General features: G+C 41.8%; 1 protein-coding gene across 1 annotated transcript in view; it reads right to left on the reverse strand.

The window, feature by feature from the left end:
• The window catches only part of LOC148370130 (prickle-like protein 2), a 66,238-nt gene that overhangs the window by 12,381 nt on the left and 26,834 nt on the right, over positions 1 to 27,023 (reverse strand). The window contains exons 2-5 of the mRNA XM_088332477.1: positions 14,220 to 14,392; positions 8,547 to 8,660; positions 8,324 to 8,461; positions 1,850 to 2,053 (exon numbers count right to left, since the gene is read on the reverse strand). Of these exons, the coding sequence (XP_088188603.1) occupies positions 1,850 to 2,053; positions 8,324 to 8,461; positions 8,547 to 8,660; positions 14,220 to 14,351 (588 nt within the window). The 5' untranslated portion in view covers positions 14,352 to 14,392. The remainder of the gene's footprint in view (positions 1 to 1,849; positions 2,054 to 8,323; positions 8,462 to 8,546; positions 8,661 to 14,219; positions 14,393 to 27,023) is intronic.

Here is a 27,023-nt window from a genome sequence, read left to right on the forward strand (position 1 = left end):
CATTTATTATTTTACTATTGCTGATTAGTTGAATAGCTTACAAATACACTATTTCATGATTTTCCAATATTTTGAGATATGATATTTTTGCCAAAACCATAATAAAAAAATCAAATAATTTCAATATTTCACTAGTTTTGTAATGAATCCTAAATGTGTTACGATATTTTTTTAATTGCATCATACAAACCAAGGAATTGTATTACAATATTCTTTTTTCAAGACCGCCCTGTATATTATTATGTACGGCTGCTAATTCGTTTGTTGAAAATCTCAGATATCACCCGGGCAGTGATGTGCAGTGTGGTCCGTGTCTGGTGAGGCACAGTCAGATTTACAAATAAATGAATATACCTCAGTATAAGGTAAGGGTTTCTCTTTTATTAATGATACAAGAATACTGGAAAGCTTTACTGGCTGTTTGCTTTTTTATACTATCAATAATTCTATTGTTTAGGGATAAGGTGTCCACCAAATCGGAATCCTTGTTCTTAATATTGCCCTCCACCAAGAGGCAAGATAATTGCATGGTGAAGGATTTAATATTTTATACGATCAAATACAAATTACATTTAAATGCAAAAGATATTCACTGGCTGAGCTGTGGGGTGAGGTCAATGTAACCTAGTGGAGAATGATGTTTACAGAAAACAGCAGGAACTGGGACAAGGGCTGACGCAAGAGGAGCCTCTGCAATGCAGGAAGGCAGGTATGTTTGGAGAAGTTGTTCTTATAAGCTCTGCTGATATGAGTTTTTCAGACATCGCGACGCCCTTCGGCGAGTAGGTGGTGAAGCTGGCACCTGGCGCGCCCATGGGAGGAGTCGGCACGCCCATGGCAGGAGTCAGCACGCCCATGGGAGGAGCCGGCACGCCAGCTTGTGAAAAGACGTGGGAAGATCGGAAGAAGATCGATCGAGAGGGACAATCGAGAAAGGAGGCTCGAGAAAGGAGGCTCGACAAAGAGCGACAATAATTTGGCTAATTCGGCTAATTCGATGGAATTCACTTAGTTAAATACTTTAAGAAAATAAATCTGCCCCCGTGTGAAAATGACGGCTATTCTTGTTTATCTTTTCCAAAAAAGAAACGAGCATGCATTGTTAGGAGGTGTTTGGTTAATGGAGTCAGATAACTAATTCGAACAATTTGGTAAACGCTACATTTGTAATATATGAATTTTCTAACAATGCCTCACATGTAGGTTTTAGATCATTGGATGGTGTAATAATAGTCTGTAGTTTGCATTAGTCTGTGGTCTGTGCAGCCCTTTGACACTCTTTGTGATTAAGGTCAATACAAATAAATATGACTTGACTTGACATTTTCAAGATGACAGGTGAAGCACAACCTTAAAGGCCTCTCTTGACTGCACCTTGCAGTACTAATTTATGAACCATTGCGATAGAGGTCAGGGCCAATTTAAAATCGCGAACGTTTTTACATTTATGCGTTTTTCACCTTTGCCAGGTGCTAAAAATTAAAAAAAGAAAAGAAAAATCAGTTTTGACATGTTTATCAAACTGTCTCTTGCAGCTTTGAATTTTTCTTCCCGGCGGTCCTAGAAGGAAACCATAGGGAAGCCACCCGCTAACCACCCCCTCACTGCGCCGTCCTCATTATAAAAGCACTTTATTATGATATCATGACAAGACTTTAATTAGCGGCCAATTTGTTGTCGTGACTTGCCTGCTTGCCTCGCATACGGCGCACAAAAACACAAGCAGCTTTCAGGAGACATGGCAAGAACAGCGAACCATCTTTTCACACCAGACCGTTCGCGAGCAGCTCCAAATATCCCGGCTGCGAGTGATAGCTCGGCGTTTTGCCTAGGGCGTGTTTTTGCGCACCTCGTCGCAGGCGCAGCAGCGCGGCTTCAGTCTCTCGGCGTGATGCCGGCCGCAGAAGATCTTGCCGTCCTGGTAAAAGTAGATGAGGTCCACCAGCATTTCCTCGCACATGCAGCAGACGAAGCAGTTGGGGTGCCACCATTTTCCATGGCCTGCCCTGGCCACGAACACAACGATGTCACCTCCTTGGATCTGACCGCCGCACTGTTTTGAAAGATGGTGGAAATACAGTTTAGTAAAAAAAAGGATGGATTTTAATATATTACAAATTTGAAATTTGAAAGTACCCCTTACACCCTATGTGCCATATACAGTGCATCCGGAAAGTATTCACAGCGCTTCACTTTTTCCACATTTTGTTATGTTACAGCCTCATTCCAAATTGTATTAATTTATCTCTTATCTCAAAATTCTACACAAAATACTCCATTATGACAATGTGAAAAAGTTTTTTTTTTACTTTTTTTGAATTTATTAAAAATAGAAAACTAAGAAATCACATTTACATAAGTATTCACAGTATTTGCTATGAAGCTCAAAATTGAGCTCAGGTGCATCTTTTTTCCACTGATCATCCTTGAGATCTTTCTACAGCTTAATTGGAGTCCACCTGCAGTAAATTTAGTTGATTGGACATGATTTGGAAAGGCACACACCTGTCTATACAAGGTCCCACAGTTGAGTGTGCATGTCAGAGCACAAACACCAAGAATGAAGTCAAAAGAACTGTCTGTAGACCTGCGAGACAGGATTGTCTTGAGGCACAAATCTGGGGAAGGATACAGAAAAATTTCTGCTGCTTTGAAGGTCCTAATGAGCGCAGTGGCCTCCATTATTCGTAAATGGAAGACATTTGGAACCAACAGGACTCTTCCTAGAGCTGGCCGGCCTTCTAAACTGAGCGATTGGGGAAGAAGGGCCTTAGTCAGGGAGGTGACCAAGAACCCGATGGTCACTCTGTCGGAGCTCCAGCGTTCCTCTGTGGAGAGAGGAGAGCCTTCCAGAAGGACAACCATCTCTGCAGCAATCCACCAATCAGGCCTGTATGGTAGAGTGGCCAGGCGAAAGCCACTCCTTAGTAAAGGGAACATGGAAGCCCGTCTGGAATTTGCCAAAAAGCACCTGAATGACCCTCAGACCATGAGAAACAAAATTCTCTGGTCTGATGAGACAAAGATTGAACTCTTTGGTGTGAATGTCAGGCGCCATGTTTGGAGGAAACCAGGCACCGCTCATTACCAGGCCAATACCATCCCTACAGTGAAGCATGGTGGTGGCAGCATCATGCTGTGGGGATGTTTTTCAGCAGCAGGAACTGGCAGACTAGTCAGGATAGAAGGAAAAATGAATGCAGCAATATATAGAGATATCCTGGATGAAAACCTGCTCCAGAGCGCTCTTGACCTCAGGCTGGGGCGAAGGTTCATTTTTCAGCAGGACAACGACCCAAAGCACACAGCCAAGATCTCAAAAGATTGGCTTCAGAACCACTCAGTGAATGTCCTGGAGTGGCCCAGCCAGAGTCCAGACTTGAATCTGATCGAACATCTCTGGAGAGATCTGAAAATGGCTGTGCACAAACGTCTCCCATCCAACCTGATTGAGCTTGAGACTTATTGCAAAGAAGAATGGGCAAAACTGCCTAAAGATAGGTGTGCTAAACTTGTAGGATCATATTCAAAAAGACTTGAGGCTGTATTTGCTGCCAAAGGTGGATCAACAAAGTATTAAGCAAAGGCTGTGAATACTTATGTAAATGTGATTTCTTAGTTTTCTATTTTTAATAAATTCAAAAAAAGTAAAAAAAAAACTTTTTCACATTGTCATAATGGAGTATTCTGTGTAGAATTTTGAGATAAGACATTAAATTAATACAATTTGGAATGAGGTTGTAACATAACAAAATGTGGAAAAAGTGAAGCGTTGTGAATATTTTCCGGATGCACTGTATACTAGTCATCCATCTATCCATTGTCTTCCGCTTATCCGAGGTCGGGTCGCGGGGGCAGCAGCGTTAAAAGGGAAGCCCAGACGTCCCTATCCCCAGCCACCTCCTCCAGCTCATCCGACGGGACCCCGAGGCGTTCCCAAGCCAGCCGAGAGACATAATCTCTCCAACGTGTCCTGGGCCGCCCCCGGGGCCTCCTGCCGGTGGGACATGCCCGGAACACCTCCCGAGGGAGGCGTCCAGGAGGCATCCTTATTAGATGCCCGAGCCATCTCAACTGGCTCCTCTCAACGCGGAGGAGCAGTGGCTCTACACCGAGTCCCTCCCGGATGACTGAGCTTCTCACCCTATCTCTAAGGGAGAACCCAGCCACCCTGCGGAGGAAACTCATTTCAGCCACTTGTATCCGGGATCGAGTTCTTTCGGTCATGACCCAAGGTTCATGACCATAGGTGAGGGGTAGGAACGTAGATCGACTGGTAGATCGAGAGCTTTGCCTTTCGGCTCAGCTCCCTCTTCACCACGACAGACCAGTACAGGGTCCGAATGATGGCAGACGCTGCACCGGCCCGTCTGTCGATCTCCCGTTCCATCCTACCCTCACTCGTGAACAAGACCCCAAGATACTTGAACTCCTCCACTTGGGGCAAGACCTCCTCCCCGACCCGGAGGGAGCATACCACCCTTTTCCGACTGAGAACCATGGCCTCGGACTTGGAGGTGCTGATCCCCATCCCGGCCGCTTCACACTCGGCTGCGAATCGCTCCAGCGAGAGCTGAAGATCACGGCCTGAGGAAGCCAACAGCACCACGTCATCTGCAAAAAGCAGTGACGCAATGCTGAGGCCCCCAAACCGGACTCCATCCCCGCCAAGGCTGCGCCTAGAAATTCTGTCCATAAAAGTTATGAACAGAATTGGTGACAAAGGGCAGCCCTGGCGGAGCCCAACCCTCACCGGGAACAAATCCGACTTAGTGCCGGCAATGCGGACCAGACTCTGGCACCGGGCATACAGGGACCACACAGCCCGGATAAGACTGTGCGGTACCCCATACTCCCGAAGCACCCCCCACAGGGCCTCCCGAAGAACACGGTCGAATGCCTTCTCCAAGTCCACAAAACACATGTAGACCGGACAGGCAAACTCCCATGCACCCTCAAAGACCCTGAAGAGTGTATAGAGCTGGTCCAGTGTTCCACGGCCAGGACGAAAACCACACTGTTCCTCCTGAATCCGAGATTCGACTTCCTGGCGGACCCTCCTCTCCAGTACCCCTGAATAGGCCTTACCAGGGAGGCTAAGAAATGTGATTCCCCTGTAGTTGGAACACACTCTCCGGTCCCCCTTCTTTAAGACGGGAACCACCACCCCAGTCTGCCAGTCCAGAGGCACTGTCCCCGATGTCCACGCGATGTTGCAGAGGCGCGTCAACCATGACACGCCCACATCATCCAGAGCCTTAATGAAGTCCGGGCGGATCTCATCGACCCCCGGGGCCCTGCCACCGAGGAGTTTTTTGACAACCTCGGTGACTTCAACCCCAGTGATACGAGAGCCCAACCCAGAGTCCTCAGGCTCTGCTTCCCCAGAGGAAGACGTGCCGGTGGGATTGAGGAGGTCTTCGAAGTACTCCGCCCACCGATTCACAACGTCCCGGGTCGAGGTCAGCAGCGCCCCAGCAGCGCTCCTGGAGGTGGGGTCCGCTGGCGAGCGTCTGGTGGCCGGACCCTTACCCACGGGGGCCAGCCGGGCACAGCCCGAAGGGACGACGTGGGACCCTCTTCCCATGGGCTCACCACCTGTAGGAGGGGCCAAAGGGGTCGGGTGCGCAGAGAGCTGGGTAGCAGCCAAGGGAGGTATACTAGTCAAGTCATGTTTATTTGTATAGCCCTTAATCACAGGGAGTCTCAAAGGGCTGCACAGACCACAGTTTATTGCAAACTATGACACCATCCCCTGATCTAAAACCTACACGAGGGCAAGGAAAAACTCAAAACCTCAGCATGAGGAAGATGAAGAAACCTTGAGAAGGGACCACACATGAGGTAATCCCCCTTCATACAGTGGAAGAGATTTCGAATGCATACAGCCAGTTTGTCAAACATACCTCCTCAAGCCTGACCTGGCCAGTTGGATGATTCAAATCGCCACCAACTTCTGAGTAGGTTAAATAAAGAAGCAAGTCTCAAGGGGATTTCTATCAAAGGTTAGGATGGGCCCTCTGGCCGCTAAAGGGCAGCAAAGGACATAATCTTTACTAAGCCCAGCCTAATAGTTTGATCTGATCTATTCTAATCTGTGGCAAGGCGTGAGGGCCTGCAACAGCTAAAAATATCTGTTTCATGTAATGTTGGTTATATTTTATACATCATTACTTATTTAATATTTCCAAATTGTCTGTCAGCTTCCTTTAAATGCTTTCTCGTGGTTGTGATGCTTCGCCATGAGTGCTTTCATTTTTAAGCATTTAACCAATAACATTTTAGTCATTAGTTGTTTCTATGCTCAGAGATCTATACTGAGGACTATACAAAAAAAATCAAAAAATCCTGCGGCATAATATTAGTCTTGAATAAAGCCGTTGGCCTAGACAATCCGATTTCTAGTTGGTGTCTAACTGCCAGCTATCTGGCATTGAGAAACGTCCCCTGTTTCAGAAACTATGACTGGCTAGGGGGGGCGGTAATCTAGTGAAGCGTTTGCGCCAACAGCCGTTAAACAAGGAAATACACCGTTGTGTTGGTTTATCAGCTAAAACGGCATCAGAGCTTATCTCATTATCACATTGTTTTGATTTGTATAGTATTGTGAGAGGTTAAACCGTCTCAACCTTCTAACATGTGCGTCAATAAAGTTGTGAAAGACAGAAATGAAAACAAAAAGTCTTAGATAAAAACACTATACAAGCTCTTTTAGGTAAGTATACCAATTACACTGCAACGATAGATAGATATATCATCATCATCATCACTCTGTGACCCTGCACATACGATGACCCATGCTCAGCAGCCAGGCTGCTGTTTGTAGGCTTGAGCTCAACTTTCATCACTGTCACCCCAGACAAGGTAGTGCTAAAGCTACACTCATGGTGCCTGCCCGCATCATTGAGCCACTGGATCAGGGACTTTCTCACCAACAGGCTTAAGATGGTGAGAATCGGGAAGGCGACCTCATCCTCCCTGGTCCTCAGTACAGGCACGGCTTAGAGGTGTGTGCTCAGCCCAGCCGATTTCATCTTATTTTCTCACGACTGTGCTGCCATCCCTCCCACCAATACAGTCGTGACATTCACGGACAACACTACTGTGGCGGGTCTCATCTCTGGCAACATTGAGACCCATTACAGAGAGGAGATACAACAGCTCTTTCGGTGGTGTTCAGCAAACAGCCTGGTGCTGAACACTAAAAAGACCAAGGAGGTCATCGTGGACTTCAGAGGTACTATAAAAACTGACCATGCCCCACTCCTCCTGGACAGAGAAGTGGTGGAGCGGGTGGAGAAAATCAAGTTCCTGGGCCTCCACATTACATCAGACCTCTCTTGGTCTATTAACGCCTGCCGGCTAGTTAAGAAAGCTTGGCAAAGAATCTTCTTCCTCAGGACACTTAAACAGGCTGGTCTCTACCCTCGGCTGCTCAACTTTTACAGAGCAACAATCGAGAGCATCCTAGGCCTCAATGTGATGGCGTGGTATGGCAAATGCACAGCAGAGGAGAGGAAACAACTGGCGTGGGTGCTTAGGACTGCACGGGACATAGGGGGTTGACCCAGACCTGGAATCAATATATGCAGGCCAAAAGAAGAACAAGAGCGTAGCCCGTCGCCATGGATCTCAGCCACCAGCCACAGACTTTTTGTGCCAGAGGTGTTTGTGCCACTTCCATCAGAAAAGCGGTACAGGAACATCTGCGCTATGACTAACTGAGACAGTTTCTTTCCCAGAGTTGTCAAATCCATCAGCCTCCCCACCAAACCCCGACCTGCAGGAAAATAACTTATATGCTGTGAGCCACAGAACAATTGATGTACATATACAACAGAGAATCATCTTGTGAAAATAATTGCATACATGTTCACTGTCTTTATATATACAGTATATGTTTGATATTATTATATTTAGATTTGAACTTGCTTTGTAAATTTGAAATTCAATGTAAATGTTAACTTTCTTTGTAAATTGTAAAATCTTCTTTGCTAGTGCGTGGAATTTACAGGAAAAGCAAGAAAAGACACTCGGAATGAACATTTGTCTAATAGGTTACATCAAAACCAACAGAGCTCGAAGTTATGACATGGTAAGCGGGTCGTGCATTCGTAATTCTAGGAGGAATCGATCATTTGCTTCTTTCAAAGAAGTGGAAGGGGTAGGAGAAAAAGGATGTCATCAGATTGAGCTGAGTTGGTGCCTATTCACTGCATGTGGACTTAGCATAGAAAAAAATGTCTTGATGTCAAGGGATAGCTGCACTTTCCTACCTAAAAGACATTATCTAAAATTGGGGAGCCTCTTGCATTGTTCCTACCTTATCGCAATTGGCCCCGTTAATGGTCAAAGGGAAAGGGCGGACATTGCCCCTGCCCAGGTTGTCCTTCTTACGTTGATTACTGAAAAGCTTCAGTTCTCTTTTCTCTTCTTCGTCCAAAGAGTTGCAATACCGCACCTGGATAGAAAAAAAATGTATTTGGTCTGAAATATGTCTGTGGCATGCTTGAAAAAGCCAGAAGTTATTTGCTGATGTGTCTTACTTCGTTGTCGTGCGGCGGCAGCTGATGAAGCAGTTGCTTGATGCGGTATTTCTCTCCAGGGCTGTTAATGTATGGAACTTTCTCCTCGGGTAAGGAGTTGTAATACTGATGAACCTGATGATGACAAGACAAAGATTTGCGTATTATTCAGTGAAAATGGTTTAAGTTATAAATGAGACAATCAAGGAAAAGCATGATTAAAAGTTGATTGGATATGCACGCTTTCTGGATTGTCATTGGCAGTGCTAATCTATCTAGGTAAAAAAAAAGATTAGCAATGAGTCACTGGTCATTTTTATTTTAGATTTTTATTTCCTACTCTTATGTTTAATTACAGGCATTGAACAGTAAACTGAGGTCTCCATTTTCTACGGCTAGGTATACATACTAATTTGTGAATCAATTTGCTTTACATTCATAGAAATATATACAGTATTGGGGAAAATACTTGTCAATGCATTTGTGTAGAGTTGTTATATATTAACATAAAATTTAAACTCAGTACAATCAGTTATTATTAAGCCAATAGAGAACACAAGCAAAGCGATCTACCATGTGCTTGATTTTTTTAAAAACGTGAATTTCTGATTCTACCAAAAAATGTCAAAAGAGCTTTCAACCAGCACATTTTTCTAAAAGTGGGACAAGATTGTATTATTTGCAGTGTAAGCAAGTATTTTCGATTCAGTCAAAATAATGTCACAAAGCAACATTGCACACACTTTGGCTCATTCAATTTTGTTACTTCTTTTTTCCTTTTTACAATTAGTCTTTCTATTCAAATGACTGACAGGCAAAGGACTGCAACTGAAATGAACAACATGTTATCATATTTTTTTGGATGCCTCCCACAGAGAAACAAAACCTCTTTATCAAACGTGACAACCGATAAAAGTCGCCTTTTCTCCGCAAACGATTAAACCAGCCCGCTCATGCGCGCAATTAAAAGGAAGCGACTTTAATTGCAAAGGGAACGTATCAACTTATTAACACGCATTTCCAATCAAACCAACCAAACGTCTGTCGAAAGCCTTCCAATCTGTCCGTTTTTCAAAGGCTAGTTTCCTAGCGCGCATCACACTGAAAGACGGAAACATCAATTCATTTCTCAAGTGATGCGTTTCTGTCGTTTTTTTTTCCGATACAAATGGTGCTTTTGCCATCGGGGGAAATTGCTTCTTCGCCAGAGTGAGCCGGGTGGCGTTTGTTCACTGCTTCGCCGACTCTGTTCAAACACTGTAATCAGTCAATCAGAATGAGGTTGCTTCTTAACATACGCTTTTGTCACTCTTCTGAATGTGAACTGGGTTTGTGCCATGTATCAGCTTTAGCATTGCATTTGGAAAACAAGAATTCATTCGGCAGAGTTCGTTGAGTCAACAAAATTGAAAGAATACATTTTGTTTAATTAAACCTTAAAATAAAGGAAAATAAGGGAACGGCTATCATGATAAAAGTATCTTCAAAATGAACATGTTGTAATGTAAGAGCAGCCTTTAATTTTTTTAACATTTTTGTCAATAGGATTGGAACTAGAAATGTCATCGTCGTCATTGATAACAAAGTAGTCAATTTTGTTTACAATAATATTAGTTGTGTCACTAAAAGATAAACATGCAAATTCTAAAGAATGTTAGGATAAATGCAAGGCAAAGTTATTTACAAAGTAAAGTTTGGAAACTGGCCTAAGTTGTAAGTGCATCAGAACAAGAGTGTAATGATAAGTAGTGCTTTACAGTGAGCAGCAACACATTAACAACAATAAGGTATGAATACAAAGTTTTCTATACATAGGCACAATGAGCGCATTCTGGCATATGGAATCACAGTATGTGGTAGGGGAGGACAGCATCAGACAGAAAAACCATCCAGAGAGTCATGAACACAGCCCAAAAAAATCATTGGCTACTCTCTGTCCTGTCTGGAGGACATTGGCAAGCCAAACAAATCCTGGCCACCACCTCTTTGACCTGCTTCCATTTGACAGGTAATGGTAAAATGTTACTTAAAATAAGGACTAAGATGCTTGGAGACAGTTTGTTCCCCAGGGCCAACACCACCTTAAACAAAACTGGGATACATAAGCAAGATTGTGCGCCAAAAGTAATTGCTTCTCTTTCTCCCCACCCTTAAAATAACAAGAACTCATTTTTAATTCTTGTATCTCTTAAACAAAAAATATTAACAAACAGGATATTTATAGAATATAAGTTTTGTCCTCCCTACCTGAGCTTTTGGCAGCATTGCATGACTACATAACTTCTTTAAAGGATACTACTTCCTGTCACCATTTGAATTAGCATTGACATTTTAACAATAATGATAGATAGATAGATAGATAGATACTTTATTCATCCCCGTAGGGAAATTCACACTTCCAGCAGTCTACCCCGTTGTTTAATAACAGATGAACATGATGCCCTAGGGGTGCTTGTAGCGAAGAGGATGACGTCTACATTGTAAAAAAAATCCCACCCCATAGATGAGAAAAAGTGACCTATTTTAAGTATAAAATATGTTATTTAAAGCTATTCTATTTTGTTTCTTAAATCAAATAAGAAAAATACTTTTAAGATTACCACAAATATCTCATCTTGCACATTTTGGATAATTGTATTCTTTTGAAAAGAAAAAACGTTTTCTTAGATTATAGAAAAAATTTAAAAAAAGGAATTTGGTTTATTTTAAGTATGGATTTTCTAGAAAAAAAAGAGAAAACATATCTTAAAATAAGAAAAAGTGTACCGATATCAAGCAAAAGTTTCTTTCAATGGAATGGGGCAAGAATTATTTTTTTTTGCAGAGTAGGCTGTTGACCTTTAAAAAAGCAAAGGTGTTTTGATTTGAATAAACAGTACAGTGCAAGTAATTCTTCTTGTCGTGTCTGTACTTTTACAGGTAACTCCAACTGAAGTGTCATTAAATATTTTAAAGGTCGCTGCTAACGCAATGCTAACCTGTAGCATCTCTCAGTGTTAGGTCCAGCCCGTAACATTATTTTCTCTGGTAATTTTTTTAGATCCTATAAGGAATTACTGATTTTTACTTAATGTGTCAAGAAAAGTTGTAGTTTTTTTTTGTACATTAATGAATGATTGTGCCGTCAGCTCATTGGCCAGGTGGTTCTATAAAAGTCACTGTATTTTGTATATTCTGATGACGTTTTCAAATGTCTCCATGGACAAAGTAGGTCACACATCCCTAAAATAGCAACTCTATTTTAAGAGACCCCATTGAATGGATTACTTGACCCCTAGAGGTCGCTGTATTGTGTTGTACAACAAAAATCGAGTGCTAAAAAGTCCAAGGAAGAAAACAGACCAAATCACTACATTTTTGTTAAAGTTTTTTGTCCAGCTGTCAATGTTTTTGGGTTCCCGTAGCAGCAAGATGTCATACAATTATATCAGCTCCCTCTAGGTGAGCCTCATGTTGTGTGAAATAACTGCCCATTTCTCAACTTTCAAGTATTCAAAAATGCTCGTTTGGATGTTAGTTAATATGTATATAGATATCTTAATCAATATTGGGTTTATTTTATGAATTACATTTATTTACTACTATTCCCTTAATATTACACTGTTGCTTTAAATATGGGTTGTCAAACATATGGCCAGTAGGCCAAATCCAGCCAGCAAGGGATATTATCCGGCCCGCTAGACAATACTGAGAAAGAATGAGGCTCAATGGGTCTTAAAATGTATCTGCGATTTTAAAGATGTGTTCACACCCTCAATTCACAGGCTTTCGGGAGCTTTTCACTTCTTTGAAAACCTTCGACTACCTTTCAGAAAGTCTTTCACTTTTTTACATTTCAGTTTTTAGTACTTTTCTTTACATTTCAGTACTTAAAAATATCTTTTCATTACTTTTTAATAATTTTCCCCGATTTTTCAAACTTTTCCACATTTTTACATCTATCTATCTATCTATCTATCTATAAAAGCCATATCCACCTACTGGGAGATGGCTCGAGTCTAGAAAACACACACACTCACAAAACATTCATTCCCCTTCCCATTCATTCCGATTCCCTCTTCCCAACCTGACCTCGAACATTTAGCGCACAGCATTTCTCATGGGCCGGAGAAATAAATAACTTGATGGATTGATGCATTTACTTTTCTGTATATGCCAATCGAAAGTCTTTAATCTGATACCTCGGCAATACAAGTGGAAAATAGTTTGGTGACCTTTTGCTTAAACACTATCAATTTTTTTTGCGTGCAATTCAATCTATTTCCCAAAAGTAGAAAGAGTATGTGGCCCCTGAAGGATTTTATACATTTTACTATAAAGGATTTTATACATGTTACATTTATTGAATGCAATGAAGATTTTTCACAGAGAAGGCTTAAGTTCACGCCGTTCCGAATGTTTTGTTTAGTTCTGTTGATAACAGGACGGAGAAGGCCAAGTCGCAGAAGGCCAGACACTGATTTGATAATCGCTCGGGGTCCAGACATAGAGGAGACGAGGTGGAGTCCACGTGAGGAGTCAGCACGCCCATGGGAGTAGCCGGCACACCAGCTTGTGAAAAGACGTGGGCAGAAGAACTTCAGGAGATCGATCGAGAGGGACAATCGAGAAAGGAGGCTCGACGAAGAGCGACCATAATTTGGCTAATACGGTTAATTCGATGGAATTCACTTAGTTTATTATTTAAGAAATTAAATCTGCCCCAGTGTGGAAATGCCGGTCTCTTGTTCATTTTTACATACAGAAACGAGCATGCATTGTTAGGCGAATGTAAGTTGTGTTTGGTTAATGGAGTCAGATAACTCATTACCTCATCTCATTAGCCGCACCGCTTATCCTCTGTAGGGTCGTGGGGGTGCTGGAGCCCATCCCAGCAATCATCGGGCAGTGGGCAGGGGACACCCTGAACTGGTTGCCAGCCAATCGCAGGGCAAGTCAGATAACTAATTCGAACAATTTGATAAACGATACATTTTTAATGTATTAAATTCCTAACACCCCTAAGGCTAATACTAGAATTAGCAACTAGTCATGCTTAATAAGTGCGAGGGACGGTAAACGGTTAAAGGAACAGTGTATATTATTTGACCATACGATTTTGCTCTCTTGTGCTGATCATGAGAAAATGAGTGGTCAAAATTACAAGGAAGAATACAAACTATAAAGAGTCAATATGACCAAACTGCACAATTTATTTATTTATTTTTTGCAAGTTTGGGGTTTTCATCAAGGTGCCCAACAATTATGTCAGCTCCCTGTGGGTGAGGCTCATTTCATGTAAAATAATTCAAATCTATTGTGTTAAAAAAAAATGTTTATATGGGGGTTTAAAATTATTTTACTAAGAGGCGCTAAATATTACACACTGTCCTTTTACATAGTCACAATAATAAAAAGATACTTGCAAAATAAAAATGCCCAAGAGCTTAGTTGCCGTACTTTGACCCCGGGCTACTCTGATCACCCCCAAGCCAAAGTCTCCTGAAGCACCGTGAAGGGAATCTGCAAATTAACTGTCATTGTGTTTTTGAGAAGGGAAGGCCCAAATAATTAAATTCCTCTTCCTGATTTAATTCAATTCGTTTCAGTCTAGGTGTAGCACAGAAACACTTTTATTATTAGAACGTGCAGGTGTCGGAAACCAGATGAAAAAAGAATGAAGAAAAACGAGGAGGAAATTGGCCGTGCACATACCTGCTCCGGGCTAAGGCCGGGCGGAACCCAAACGTACTCCTCCAGAGCGCATCCGGAGTCGTCGTCGGACGTGGAGTTCCTCTGGAAGTCATACATCAGCTTGGTGATGGTCTTCTCCATCTCCAGGGACATGGTTGTCACAACATGGGGAGGGCAGGCTGGCAGACCTGGTGCTGACGACAAAATAACAAAACAGCAAAAACTGTCAAGATATGACAACGAGAGAGAGAGGTCGACCCAGCGCTCTAGTGTTATCACTGATTACAAAGCGACATGTGGACCAATTAATCACAGCAAAATGTTTGTGGTGCCCATTAAATTGCGCTGGCAATTTCACAGCTGCCCGCTATCACTGCTGAATCGTTTTGCATTTTTATATTTTATGGTGGGATGGAGAACGCTGGCATGGATGCTGTGGCTAGCAGACAGATAGAAATAGAGGAGATGGCACTGGCAAGACAATTCAAGCAGTAAGTCCTCTAATTAGATTTAATATGTGTTTCTGTAAAGCAAACAAAAATCCTTGTATCTATACACAGCAATGTGTCGCGCCTTACCCAAAACATAACCATCATAACCAAATATTAACTAAAGTCAGAGAAATAAAAGCGCCCAAGGCCATTAGGACGATTATCAACTAGTACCAGTATTTTAAAAATCGAGCTTCAAAAGCACGGTAGAGGTTTTAAAATAAGTGATCCTGCCCTACGGTAATGATAAATTCTTCTACAGTTCATGTCAATCTACTGTAATTCCATGGTACTTCATGATTTGTGGTGTATTGTGGGTTGAAGAATATACAACGATCGAATGTTACCGTTTGCTTACTGCTGCTAGCAGGGGCCATTAGAGCACATTTTTGTCGGGCCTGACAGCTCTTTTTTTACCATGCTGTCCACCAAAAGGCGAACTGAACTTGTGCGGCCGCAATCCATGATCCTTGATTGCATATTGCCATGAGCAGGGCCCGACAAAGTGTTCTTTTGTTGTGTCTCACAACTCTTTTTTGCACTTATTTCTGCCAAAAATGAACTGCCCTTGCTGAGCTGTGATCCATCATCCCCAATCCTAAATTGCAGCTAGCAGGGAATGGCAATAGGAACATTAGTTGGGAGCTGTGCCGTTCTGGCTGCCTAAAATGAAGTGCAATGATGTGGCTGTGAGCCCTTATCGACAGTCAACTATTGCTGGGAGAAGGGGCCAGCAGAGTGCTTTTTTGGGGGGCGTACGGGCCACTGAAGCATGCCATTGTGGCCTGCCTAGAAAAGACAGAACTTGTGTAGCCATGATCAATTACTACTAGACAACAATTGCTGTGGTTATGGTCCTCACTAACCACAATAAACAAGGGATTACAGTATTTGTAATAATAATGAATCTGACAAACAATAATTAAAGAAATATGTACTGATAAAAAAAATCAGTTTGCTTTGAGTGCAATCCCCTGAAATTCCAGTGAAGAGTACATTTTTGGTTGCTTTTTGAGTCTCATGAAAGGCACTTTGAGATAGAATTATTAACATGGTTATAATTTTGGACATGTGATTTCTTTTAGCGCGTTATTGCAGTCTCATTACGTTATTTGACCACCGGTGTGAATGGCAGTACATAATGCCACTGCGGAGGTGCAAAATAAAGCAGAACGAAACTCTCTGACTCCACAAGTGGTTTGTTTTGGCGTGAACTGGCGAAGAGCACATATTGTGAACCCGTGCTCGACTTCGTCCAAAGTAGGATGTCTACTGGTAATCGTACACCCTGTGTACACTGCTAAAAAGAAAGAAAGCAGTGGGGGAAAGTTGGGTTTCAGCCTCTACCATCCTGAAACGTTTAAAGCTATATAAGTCGGGGTACAGACAGGTAGAGGGCATATATTATAAAGAAACCTTCTCCCCAACTGAGAAGGTGACTTCAGTGAGGATTTTTATACAATTTTTTACACAGTTCTGAGGTTATGGGATCAAATCCAGCGACCAGCCTTCTTGTGCGGAGTTTGCATGTTCTCCCCGTGCTTGCTTGGGTTTACTCCGGGCCCTCCGGTTTCCTCCCACATTCTAAAAACATGCAAGGCAGGTTAATTGGCCGGTCCAAATTGTGCCTGGGTGTGAATGAGTGAGTGAATTGTCTGTGTGCCCTACAACTGCCTGGCAACCAGTTCAGGAAGTCCCCTGCCCACTGCCCCGCGACCCTGGTAAGGATAAGCGTTGTAAAAAATGGATGGATGGATAATTAGAAATCCAATTGAAACACTGTCAGTTCAAAACCATATGTTTATTGAAATCATTTAAATTCAGTCCAAAATAATATTCTATTGCTACAATGATATATTAAAAGTACCTCTTTTATAGAGAAATCAGAAAATGGGATCTGAGCACTTGCCCTCCGAAATGTCTGTAAGTGCCACTGCTCTTAAGTTCTAGAATTGTGAGGAACAACCAAAAATCTTCTCAACCTAATAATTGAAACTCCTTTCACGACTGAAAAAAGTAGGATGCAGAGAACACAGACACATTTGCTGTTATTCTACCTCTGCGGTCGAGATACAGAGACAGGTGGAACAAAGAAATGCTCTTCCAAGATAGGGCACATGGAACCTTTTTATCTTCCACCTCCCACATACACTCTATTATTACGTTGTACAATGTTGTCATTATTTAAGTCTTTCACAATTTGGTGACATTTCGTTCTTGTGTGCCGCCATTATTTTGAATCGCTTTATTTAATGAACATTGTGGAAGAGCAAAATTTGACTCATATCTATAATTAATGTTTTTTTATCTTGAGCTAAATTGATTATTTTTATTCATAGATCAATGAAAGAGTACAATAAGTAAGAATGAATGTTTATAGATATATATATATATATATATATATATATATATATATATATATATATATAAATTCAAGGGCTTTTTTAAGGAGCCAATTTTTTTCAATTTCACCAGTACCATTAAACAAGGAATCCGGAGTCATGTATTTTGCAGATCCACAAATACATTTAAGATTTACATATGCATTTTTGATCTTGCGTGTGCAATCATCAAGAATTGTCATTATGATAACTCAACATTAATATTCAAGGATTTTCAAGGTTTTCAAGCACCAAGACGAACCCTGTCCATAGTTTTGCTCAAAATATATGTTAAAATCAAATATAGTACTTAAAATCTGTTTACTTGTAAGTATGAAAACTTTTTACAACATTTCACTAAGTGTCGGACTTTTCTTAGCAAACACTTCTTTGCGATGAGACGCTCGGTCGGCCCCCATCAAAGCAAAGCTGAGGAGTGTTTCCCCCCCCGTAGCGTAGATTCTTTTTCAGTAAAGATTGCAGGTTTGCAACCTTGAGCCCGAGGCTGTGCTGTTTTTAACAGAGCAATAAGAGCCACTGGCAAGCAAACGGCCCATTTGGCAGCCTCACATTCAATCAAACGTGATTCGTGGAGCCAAAATAAAACCCTGATCGCTTTGATCTTGAAGAACTGAACTACATCTCGGTTTTTGGTATGAAAATGTTGTCTCGCAAATCATTTCATTGTATTTCACCCCAATTTCTCTAATAGTCTTGTTAATTTAGAGGACTGAAACATTTAAAATTTAGGCTTTAATTTCATGCTAATCAACAAGAAATTGCACTTCCCAGAGGGCAAATCTGTTACTTCGATTATCCTTATTTAATGTTTACTACAGTGGTAGTTGCAACTATTATCTCTTCTGTACTGATTGAAATGAAAACAATTTTTATGAGTCCAATTTATTTATTATCAGACAAACTAATAAACACAATCCGATCTTAAAATCTCAATGATTTTTTTACAAGAAATTGATTTCAATCAATTAAATGACAACCGACCAGAGATCACCGCACTTCAAAACTGGACTTTCAGTGTCACGGCGGAGACAGAGGATGAGTTGGCGAAGAGAGAAAAACTGTGTTGCCGTGGCAACCACTTGGTGAGCATTCTCTCGGTATGTGAAGACATAAACGCGTTACTGAATTAACAAGAAAGTGTGTGCTCAGTGACACTGACGAAAATGAATCTGTGTTATTGCCGTTACATGGTGAGGGAGGCATACATCGAGGCTACTTTGATTTACGAGGCAACCGATCACAATTTAATATTTCGATTAATCATGGGTCAACTGGCCCATTGTCAGACCCATTCAGCACTGCCCTTATTTACAAAAATTAACGGCAAATCATAAACATTTCTTAACCAGTGGGAGTGTCCAGGAAAATCTGGAATCTTTTTTTCATGGGTGTAAAGTAGCGGGGTGGGTCTATAGCTTGAATTTCCATGCGAGAAAAGGCACCTGAACACAACATGGATGCTCAGAGAAGAGAAAGGGAGCAAAGTGAAGAGAAAACAGGCGTTAAGAGCAACGCTTTTTCCTTTTCACATGTCATGCATCACCCGCCTCCCTCCTTCCATCCTCATGTGCCGCTGACAGCCTCTGTGTGGGTGTGCATTAGAGAAAGAGACGGGGAGAAAAAAAGGCTCTTATTTATGTAAAAGCCGACATTAGAGGAGGCGCTCGGCCTGACGGGCATAACCCAACCCGGGCTCGGATTTTCCAAAGCGACGCTTGTCCAAATGAACAAGTTCACGGACTCAGTTGTCTTATTGTTGTCTCATCAAGCTTACTTGCTTAATAGAGACATTGTTGAGAGAAGCTTAGTGAATGAAGAGAAAATAAATGACAGCTAAGAAGTATTGGAATCGACCCCTGCAAAGCTGCCGGTCAATAACTGAGTGGACCAAGGCCTAAGCATTAGAGTAGCAATGAATCAAAGGAAGAAAAAATTTGGGTGATTAGCAATTGAGGTGTGGTGGTTGGGTGGTTGGGAGTCTGATTTGAAACACTTTATCATGTTATGTTTAATTCGATGTTCAACATTTGAATCAATTATATTTTAACATCATTCATTATTACTAAGGCCCTGTACACACCATTAGCGTGGGGAATTTAGCTTCGATGCTATTGGCTGCAGAATGCCAATGGCGCTGTCCAACACACATCTGAAGCCGTTTGCAGCATTGTCATTCTACTCCAAGTTGTCAAGGTCATGTGTTTTCAGATCATTCAAGTCCAACTACCAGAGTCTGATATTGTTTACGAAGACGACAACATTTATTACTACAGCGTCCTATATTTCGGAACAACAGCGTCGGGGCACTTTCAACATCCACCCAATGACCATACTGTTGAGAATGAGCCCAGATTGCGTCACAGACTTGAGAAGTCCTCTTCTGCTGTTAACTTTTCCCTGGTGTAAAAGATTAAGACTGCTTGATTTGTGGGTGAAAAAGTTGAAATATCATGAGTACATTGTAAATACCGTAAATATAGATAGATAGATAGATAGATAGATAGATAGATAGATAGATAGATAGATAGATAGATAGATAGATAGATAGATAGATAGATAGAATAATATTGCAGTGATTTGTATTTAGAGGGCATGCATAGTAGATACAGTGAAATCAGGCATAATGAAATGAAATTAAAATGAAAGGATCTGCATTTATATAGCGCTTTTCAAGTCAATGACTTCCCAAAGCGCTTTACAGTGTGCTTCACATTTCCCAATAGCGGCCTTGTATTGCAGCCATGTAAGACGCTAACCTGCTTATTGGGGGTATTAGGGGTTCAGTGTCTTACCCAAGGACACTTCGACATGTAACACGGACAAGCCGGGATTCGAAATGGGATCCCTTGATCCCAAGACGAGCGCTCTACCTCCTGAGCTACTGCCGCCCCAAATAATAAGCATAAGAAATCCAGCCCGACCCGGCCCGCGGGTATAAAAGCCTGAACCAGCCCGAACCCGACGGATTAACTTGATTTGAAGGGCCGGGCCCGAGGTAATCCTGAAGCTGCGAGTTCGCGTGCCACCAAAGTGCAGCGCCGAGGTGCAGCTTCAGGTTTACTATGGGCTCGGACCCTTAAACCATATATGCACTTTGGGCTTCAGCTCCGGGCCCCATGTCTTATGTTTGATTGTGGAAAAGAACTGCTCACAGTCTCTCACTGTACCCTGAACAGATGAGAAACTGGTGACTGGACGGCATTGCACACTACTGAATACAGATTCAGTAACCGTGGCTACAATGCTAGCTCAGTAGAGTTGACAATGCTATTTTGTTGAAGCTTTCATAATTATGAATGGCTTTGAATAAGAATTGTGCCCAGGACCATGATAAGAAAAAAAACTGCTTGTGACTGAGCACAAATAAAAACAAGTTATAATTATCAACCCAATGTACACTATCCCACCACTCATTGTAAGACAGGAAAGGGAAAGAAAGAGAATGTGTTTGTTGTCAACTAATCTCAAAGTAGCAGGTAGGCAATAATTCTACTGTAAACAGCCGCTGTGTGTAATTATCATTCCAACACACAAAATAATTGTCTTTCTCCCGGTAAAGATTGAACCTCGTTCCGTATTTATGAATGCCCCGAAACTGCTTGACTTTGTTCATGAAATAAACATATCTCGATGCCATCTAATCCAACCCCAAATCTGTGTTGGTAATTTCAGCATGCTGACACAACACAGTCTCCCTGGGCAGTACAAGAAGAGATTTCCATGTTTTTCTGCTTGCTCTGCATTTTTTAAGGTGTTTCTGAAGTGACAGTAGTTCAGCTGCCCTGAAGCAACCGCTGCAAAACTGTTTGAGTCAAACACTTCAGCAGTGTGCTCACTGGAAATTGACAGGATGCCGAGTGCAAAATAGACTAGGGTCGATCTGTGAAAAATGACAAATTTATGCTGAGATCGAATAAGGGTTGGTGAGCTGCATTCAATTGAATGTTTCTGTTGCCCTCTTTCATCTGTTTGCTCATATTTCTTACTATGACAGCAAGCAATAAATCAGAATCCCAGGACAATATGGGCTACTATTGCTCAGCTGTGCAATATTACACGACCAATGTAATTCACAGTTATAACGAAAAGAAAATATACTTGTCAAGTCAAGTCATTTTTATTTGTATAGCCCTTAATCACAAAGAGTCTCAAAGGGCTGCACAGGTTATTGCACAGACTATTATTTCAGACTATTATTACACCATCCCCTGATCTGAAACCAACATGAGGGAAAAACTCAAAAACCTCAACATGAGGAAAATGAAGAACCCTTGAGAAGGGACCACACATGAGGTAATCCCCCTTTCAGGATGACCAGGCTGCAATGGATGTTACAAGTACAAATAATAAAGAGATATTGTCAACAAAAATATAGGTTATTCATATGCTCTAGTGTAGAAGTGTGTTTTAAGCTTAGATTTAAACATTTCCACTGAGGTTGCAGATCGGATCTCAGGGGGAAGAGCAGTCCACAGCACCTGTGCCTGGATGGCGAACGCTCTAGAACCTGCGGAACACTTATTGGCTCTTGGAATCACCGGTAGGCCAGCGCTTTCAGAACTAAGGCTTCGGACCGGGACACAGGGGAAAATCAGATCCGAAAGATATGAGGGAGCAAGTCCATGTACGATTTTGTATGATACCAAGAGAACCTTGAAATCACATCTTAGGCTAACAGGGAGCCAATGCGGGTTAGCCAAAATCGGCGTAATGTGATCGGACTTTCTTGTCCTAGTTAAAAGCCTGGCTGCAGCATTTTGTACCAGATTAAGACTCTTGATTCTGGACTTTGGGAGACCGGAAAGTAGTGCATTACAGTAATCGAGACGGGAGGTAACAAACGCGTGAATTATAATCTCCGCATCCGACTGAGACAGCATGGGACGAATTTTAGCAATGTTGCGAAGATGGAAGAAAGCAGTTCTAGTAATTTTCTTCACGTGTGTTTGAAAGGACAGATCGGGGTCAAATATGACACCTAAATTTTTTACTGAGTCACTCTGTGTGATGTGACATTTGTCAATGCTCACAGCAGATTTTGAGAATAAGTTACGGCATTTAGATGGACCAATAACTAACATTTCGGTCTTTTCAGAGTTAAATTCACGGGGCGGCAGTAGCTCAGGAGGTAGAGCACTCGTCTTGGGATCAAGGGATCCCAGTTCGAATCCCGGCTCGTCCGTGTTACATGTCGAAGTGTCCTTGGGTAAGACACTGAACCCCTAATTCCCCCAATAAGCAGGTTAGCGCCTTACATGGCTGCAAGGCCGCTATTGAGAAATGTGGAGCACATTGTAGAGCGCTTTGGGAAGTCATTGACTTGAAAAGCGCTATATAAATGCAGATCATTTCATTTCATTTCATTAAAATGCAAGAAATTGAGTGACATCCACTGTTTTATCTCGGTGAGGCAGGCCTCCAAATTTCCTCCAACGGAAGATATAGTTGAGTGTCATCTGCGTAGCAGTGGAAACTGATATCATACTTGCGAAAAATATCACCTAATGGAAGCATGTACAGTGGGGCCTCGCGGTAAATGGGGACCAAAACCACCCGCGATAAGTGAAAATCTGCGAAGTAGCGGCGCACTTTACAAGAAAAAAAAAGAAAAATGTTTTTGATTTTTTTGGGGAATTATTATTATTTTTTTAGACCCGGTTGATGGGGACCAAAACCATCCGCGAAAAGTAAAAATCCGCTAAGTAGCGACGCCCCTTCAAAAATGCTTAAAAAAAAAAAAAAATTATAATATATATATATATATATATATATATATATTATATAGCAGCACGGCGGCGCAGTGGTTAGCGCTTGTGCGGCACAGTTCATGTCATGGGAACCTGTCGTGGGTTCAAATCCAGCTCCAGACATCCTGTGCGGAGTTTGTATGTTCTCCCCGTGCTTGCGTGGGTTTCCTCCGGGCACTCCGGTTTCTTCCCACGTTCCAAAAACATGCATTTCAGGTGAATTGGCCGGTCCAAATTGTCCCTAGGTGTGAATGAGCGAATGAGTTGTCTGTCCCTGTGTGCCCTGCGATCGGCTGGCAACCAGTTCAGGGTGTCCCCTGCCCACTGCCCGGAGATGGCTGGGATGGGCTCCAGCCCCTCCGCGACCCTAATAAGGATAAGCGGTACGGCTGATGAGATGAGATATATATTATATATATATATATATATTTTTTACCCATTTCATTCTATTATCATTATTTTTTAGACCTGCGAAGCTCTGAATCCGCGGACGTCGAAGCGCGAATTCCCACTGTAAATGCTGAAAAGAAGGGTGCCAAGTACTGAACCCTGCGGAAGACCACAGGTAACACTAAAGGGCTCAGACATAATTTCGCCATATTTAACGCAGTGTGTCCTATCTGAGAGGTAGGATCTGGACCATGAGAGGACAGTTCCTGAGAGACCAATCCATTTTTCCAACCGTTCTAGTAAGACATTATGGTCCACTGTGTCAAAAGCAGCACTAAGGTCCAGCAGCAGCAAAAATGATGAAGCGCCAGAGTCCATTGCCAGTAGAAGGTCATTGGTTACCTTAACCAGAGCTGTCTCAGTAGAGTGGTTAGCCCTGAATCCCGATTGCATTGATTCAAAAAGATTGTTAAAACTTATCATGCTCAATGCGATCCCGTGTGACATATTGTGCTTTGTAGTGTGTTTTTTAAAGTGACAGTGTGTAATATTTAGTCCCTCCTAGTAGTACAAAAAACTTTAATTCAGTGAAAAACATTGTTTTGAATATTAGGCAAAATACCCGAAATATCATACCAATGTCATTAAAAAAACAGGTCTTTTACATTGTGGAATCCATACCTAGCAGTCCACCGTGTTTGCTTGCCGCCCGTTTCCTTGCCGTGTCACTTGTTTTCGTTTGCATTACACAATAGCACCATCTTGGGGTCAAGTATAACACACTGGGGCATTAATGTTCTTTTAAAACAAACAAAACAATTAGTTTTCATCATATTGGTGCCTGATCCCAAAATTGGTTTGGTGTTCCGAGTCTAAAAAATACGCCCATTCTGAAAATATTTTTACGTTCAACGCCTGAAAACGTTAAGTAATATCGATCCCGAAAATATAAATATTGGGTGCTAATTTAAAAAAAAACAGTTACGTTTCAGGGATATTACAATTGAATAAAGTCTTGTTCTTCCTTCAGAAACCTTATCATCTTGGGGGAAGTGGTAAAGCTCAAGCTTGCCAACTTTTGCCTGAGGGGACAAGCTGCATTTTTGCATTAATATGATGCTGGAATCTGTTATGTGTTGTCCTTGCACGTTCCCTCATTCACGATTCTCTGCCTCGGAATCGTTAGATATCCCACCACTGACTTTGTGCCTATACTGTTTGTAATAAGAAAGGGGAGGTGTGACATTGCTGGCCAGATGAGATTCAGGACTGTAGCTGATTACATCTCCTCATGAGCTGACAGCATATAGATACATTAGTTCAAGTTTCGTATTGGAATATCAATTTGAATATTTTTACATCTGCACGAAAACGTTTACGATTTTGTCTGAAACTGTTTAAATCTAGGCTTAAAACACACTTCTATTCCCTAGCCAATGAATGATCTATATTTCCTGTTGACATTATCTGTATATTATTTGTTATTGCAACATCCTTTGCAGCCTGGTCCTACTGGAAGGGGGATTACCTCATGTGCAGTCCCTTCGCAAGGTTTCTTCATGTTGAGGTTTTTGAGTTTTTCCTTGCCCTCATGAAGGTTTTAGATCAGGGGATGGTGTAATAATAGTCTGTAGTTTGTAATAATCTGTGGTCTGTGCAGCTCTTTGAAACTCCTTGTGATAAAGGGCTATACACAAAAACATGACTTGACTTGGCCTATAATTGACGTTAGTGCGACACACCCTCAAAAAACAATTGGCCCAAAAATGGGTCCAATACAATACTTAAGTCAATTTGAACCATTTCTCTGGGCCATTGATTATAAGGTAACTCTTTGATTTAATGTTCTAAACAAGATTAACCAGGTTGTTGAGTATAAAGTGAAGCAACCTTTTTATTTTTAAACAAAAATGCTTGATTTTACAAATTTATCTTGTACAAAACTAAAACCTTACACAATTTTGTGGATGTTGTTTCTATAAAACAACAAAGGCAGGTAGGTCAAATCAACGCAAGTATTGGGTTGATCCATTTGTGACCTAAAACTGGGTAATTTCTGATTTCTGTTTTTTTAGGTGCGATGTGGGTCAGAGGTGTTTTAACACTATAGTATTTCAATATATTTGACTCCTCTAAGAAGCAACTGTGTTACTCATATTGAAAACCTATTTGTAAATGTACATGAAAAATATATTTTTTTGTAATGTGAGTTAATACGCCAATCCCTCTATCTTATTCTATTTAAGTGCTTCTCTTTAAAAAATAAAAGAAAACATAAAAAAGCCATAAATGGAACACACAACTCCCTGGGTTTTACAGTGTTTAAATTTTGGGCCGATGAACACAAAAAGATCCAATGTTTCATTATTATGAGGTACCCCCCAGAATTGTATTTAATCAAATCAAGTAAACTTTATTTTCAAAATTCAGTGCTGTACAGACCAACCATGCTACAGTAACAGGATGAAAACAAACCCCATCCCTTCCTACCAACCTCCTTACAGGCACACAGACTCACTCACAATTCGAAGCACTCACGGCCTAAATTTTGATGGTTACTAAGAACAGGATGTAGAGTGGCGTAAAAAAATAACACCAACACTTATTGACAACAATAAAATGATTTTCTGCTCATGAAAGGAACTCAAAACAAATGTGTGCATGATGGTCTGATCAGATCTAGCGACACACTCAAATGTCAACCGGCGACCCTCCTGTCTGCTTTCCTGACCTCACTTAATGCTTGATGAATGATAATAACTGTTCGGAGCTGTGCAATCCTCTCATTCGCCACTTCAACCTTTGCAGGCAGCAAGGGTGATCTTCCAAACATGTTAATAGCCGCATGAATGTAGCCGGTCACCAGGGTGTAGGCCTGCTCGAGTAAAAAAATGACCTGCAGACTCACATTGGTGCTAAAAGGTCATGAGATTGCAGGTAATTTCACTTACTCTTGAACTGGCTATAAAATAACAGAAAACCCTATTTTAAAAAATATTTTGTTCCTCCTGCGCATAGTTCAGGTGTGGTAGCGAATTATCAAGGTTGGCGTGAGATGCCATGCGATTCTCCACCTGGCAAAAGACCCATCTTTCTCTCAATGCTCACTGTAAACTGAACTCTTAATTGACAGGGCCTTGCCTGGCACTGAAACCCGAAAACCATTGCTAGCAAAAACGGCTCTCTCCTAATCCTGTAATGGGGATTAAATATTTACTGCGTCTTATTTGGATCAGGACTGACGAGAAATTAATTGCTATGGGTGAGTGGGGAGAGGGGTGGTGGTTGGGCTTGATCATTGACCTGGTAAAAAGATGCTCCACAGTTCAGCTAGCAGAACAGTATGTGTGGGTGACAATATCCCTGATATACTTGGAAACATATCACACCTCAGTTGGGTGCTTGCGCGTGCAGTATTCAGTAGCTGCACGCACCCGGTATGTCGTAGCTTGCACAGGTAACAGACATACACACACTCTAGCTAATTGCCGGAGGTGTGTGTCTAAATCCAAAATAGGCTGTGCAGCTGTACAAAATTCCACAAAGAGCTCAAACGCTGTAATGAAAGGGTGACACATTCATCCCACTGCGTGTGTGGGATGGCCTGAAATAGAATTGCAGGCTTTCAACAGGCAAGCTGATCTCTATCACCGCTTATGCATCCCCTTTGGCTTCGGAAGGTGGGGAAATGGATCGTTCATGAGGTGTGAAGACGCCCCAGCCCCCTTGGCGAGAATTTTGTCAGAATACATGAAAGGCGCGACCGAGTAAAATGGCGGGCAAGGAGCTGCGAGT

Source organism: Urocampus carinirostris, chromosome 3, assembly GCF_059441175.1.
Source record: "Urocampus carinirostris isolate Australia breed hairy pipefish chromosome 3, RoL_Ucar_1.0, whole genome shotgun sequence".
Classification (NCBI taxonomy): Eukaryota; Metazoa; Chordata; class Actinopteri; order Syngnathiformes; family Syngnathidae; genus Urocampus; species Urocampus carinirostris.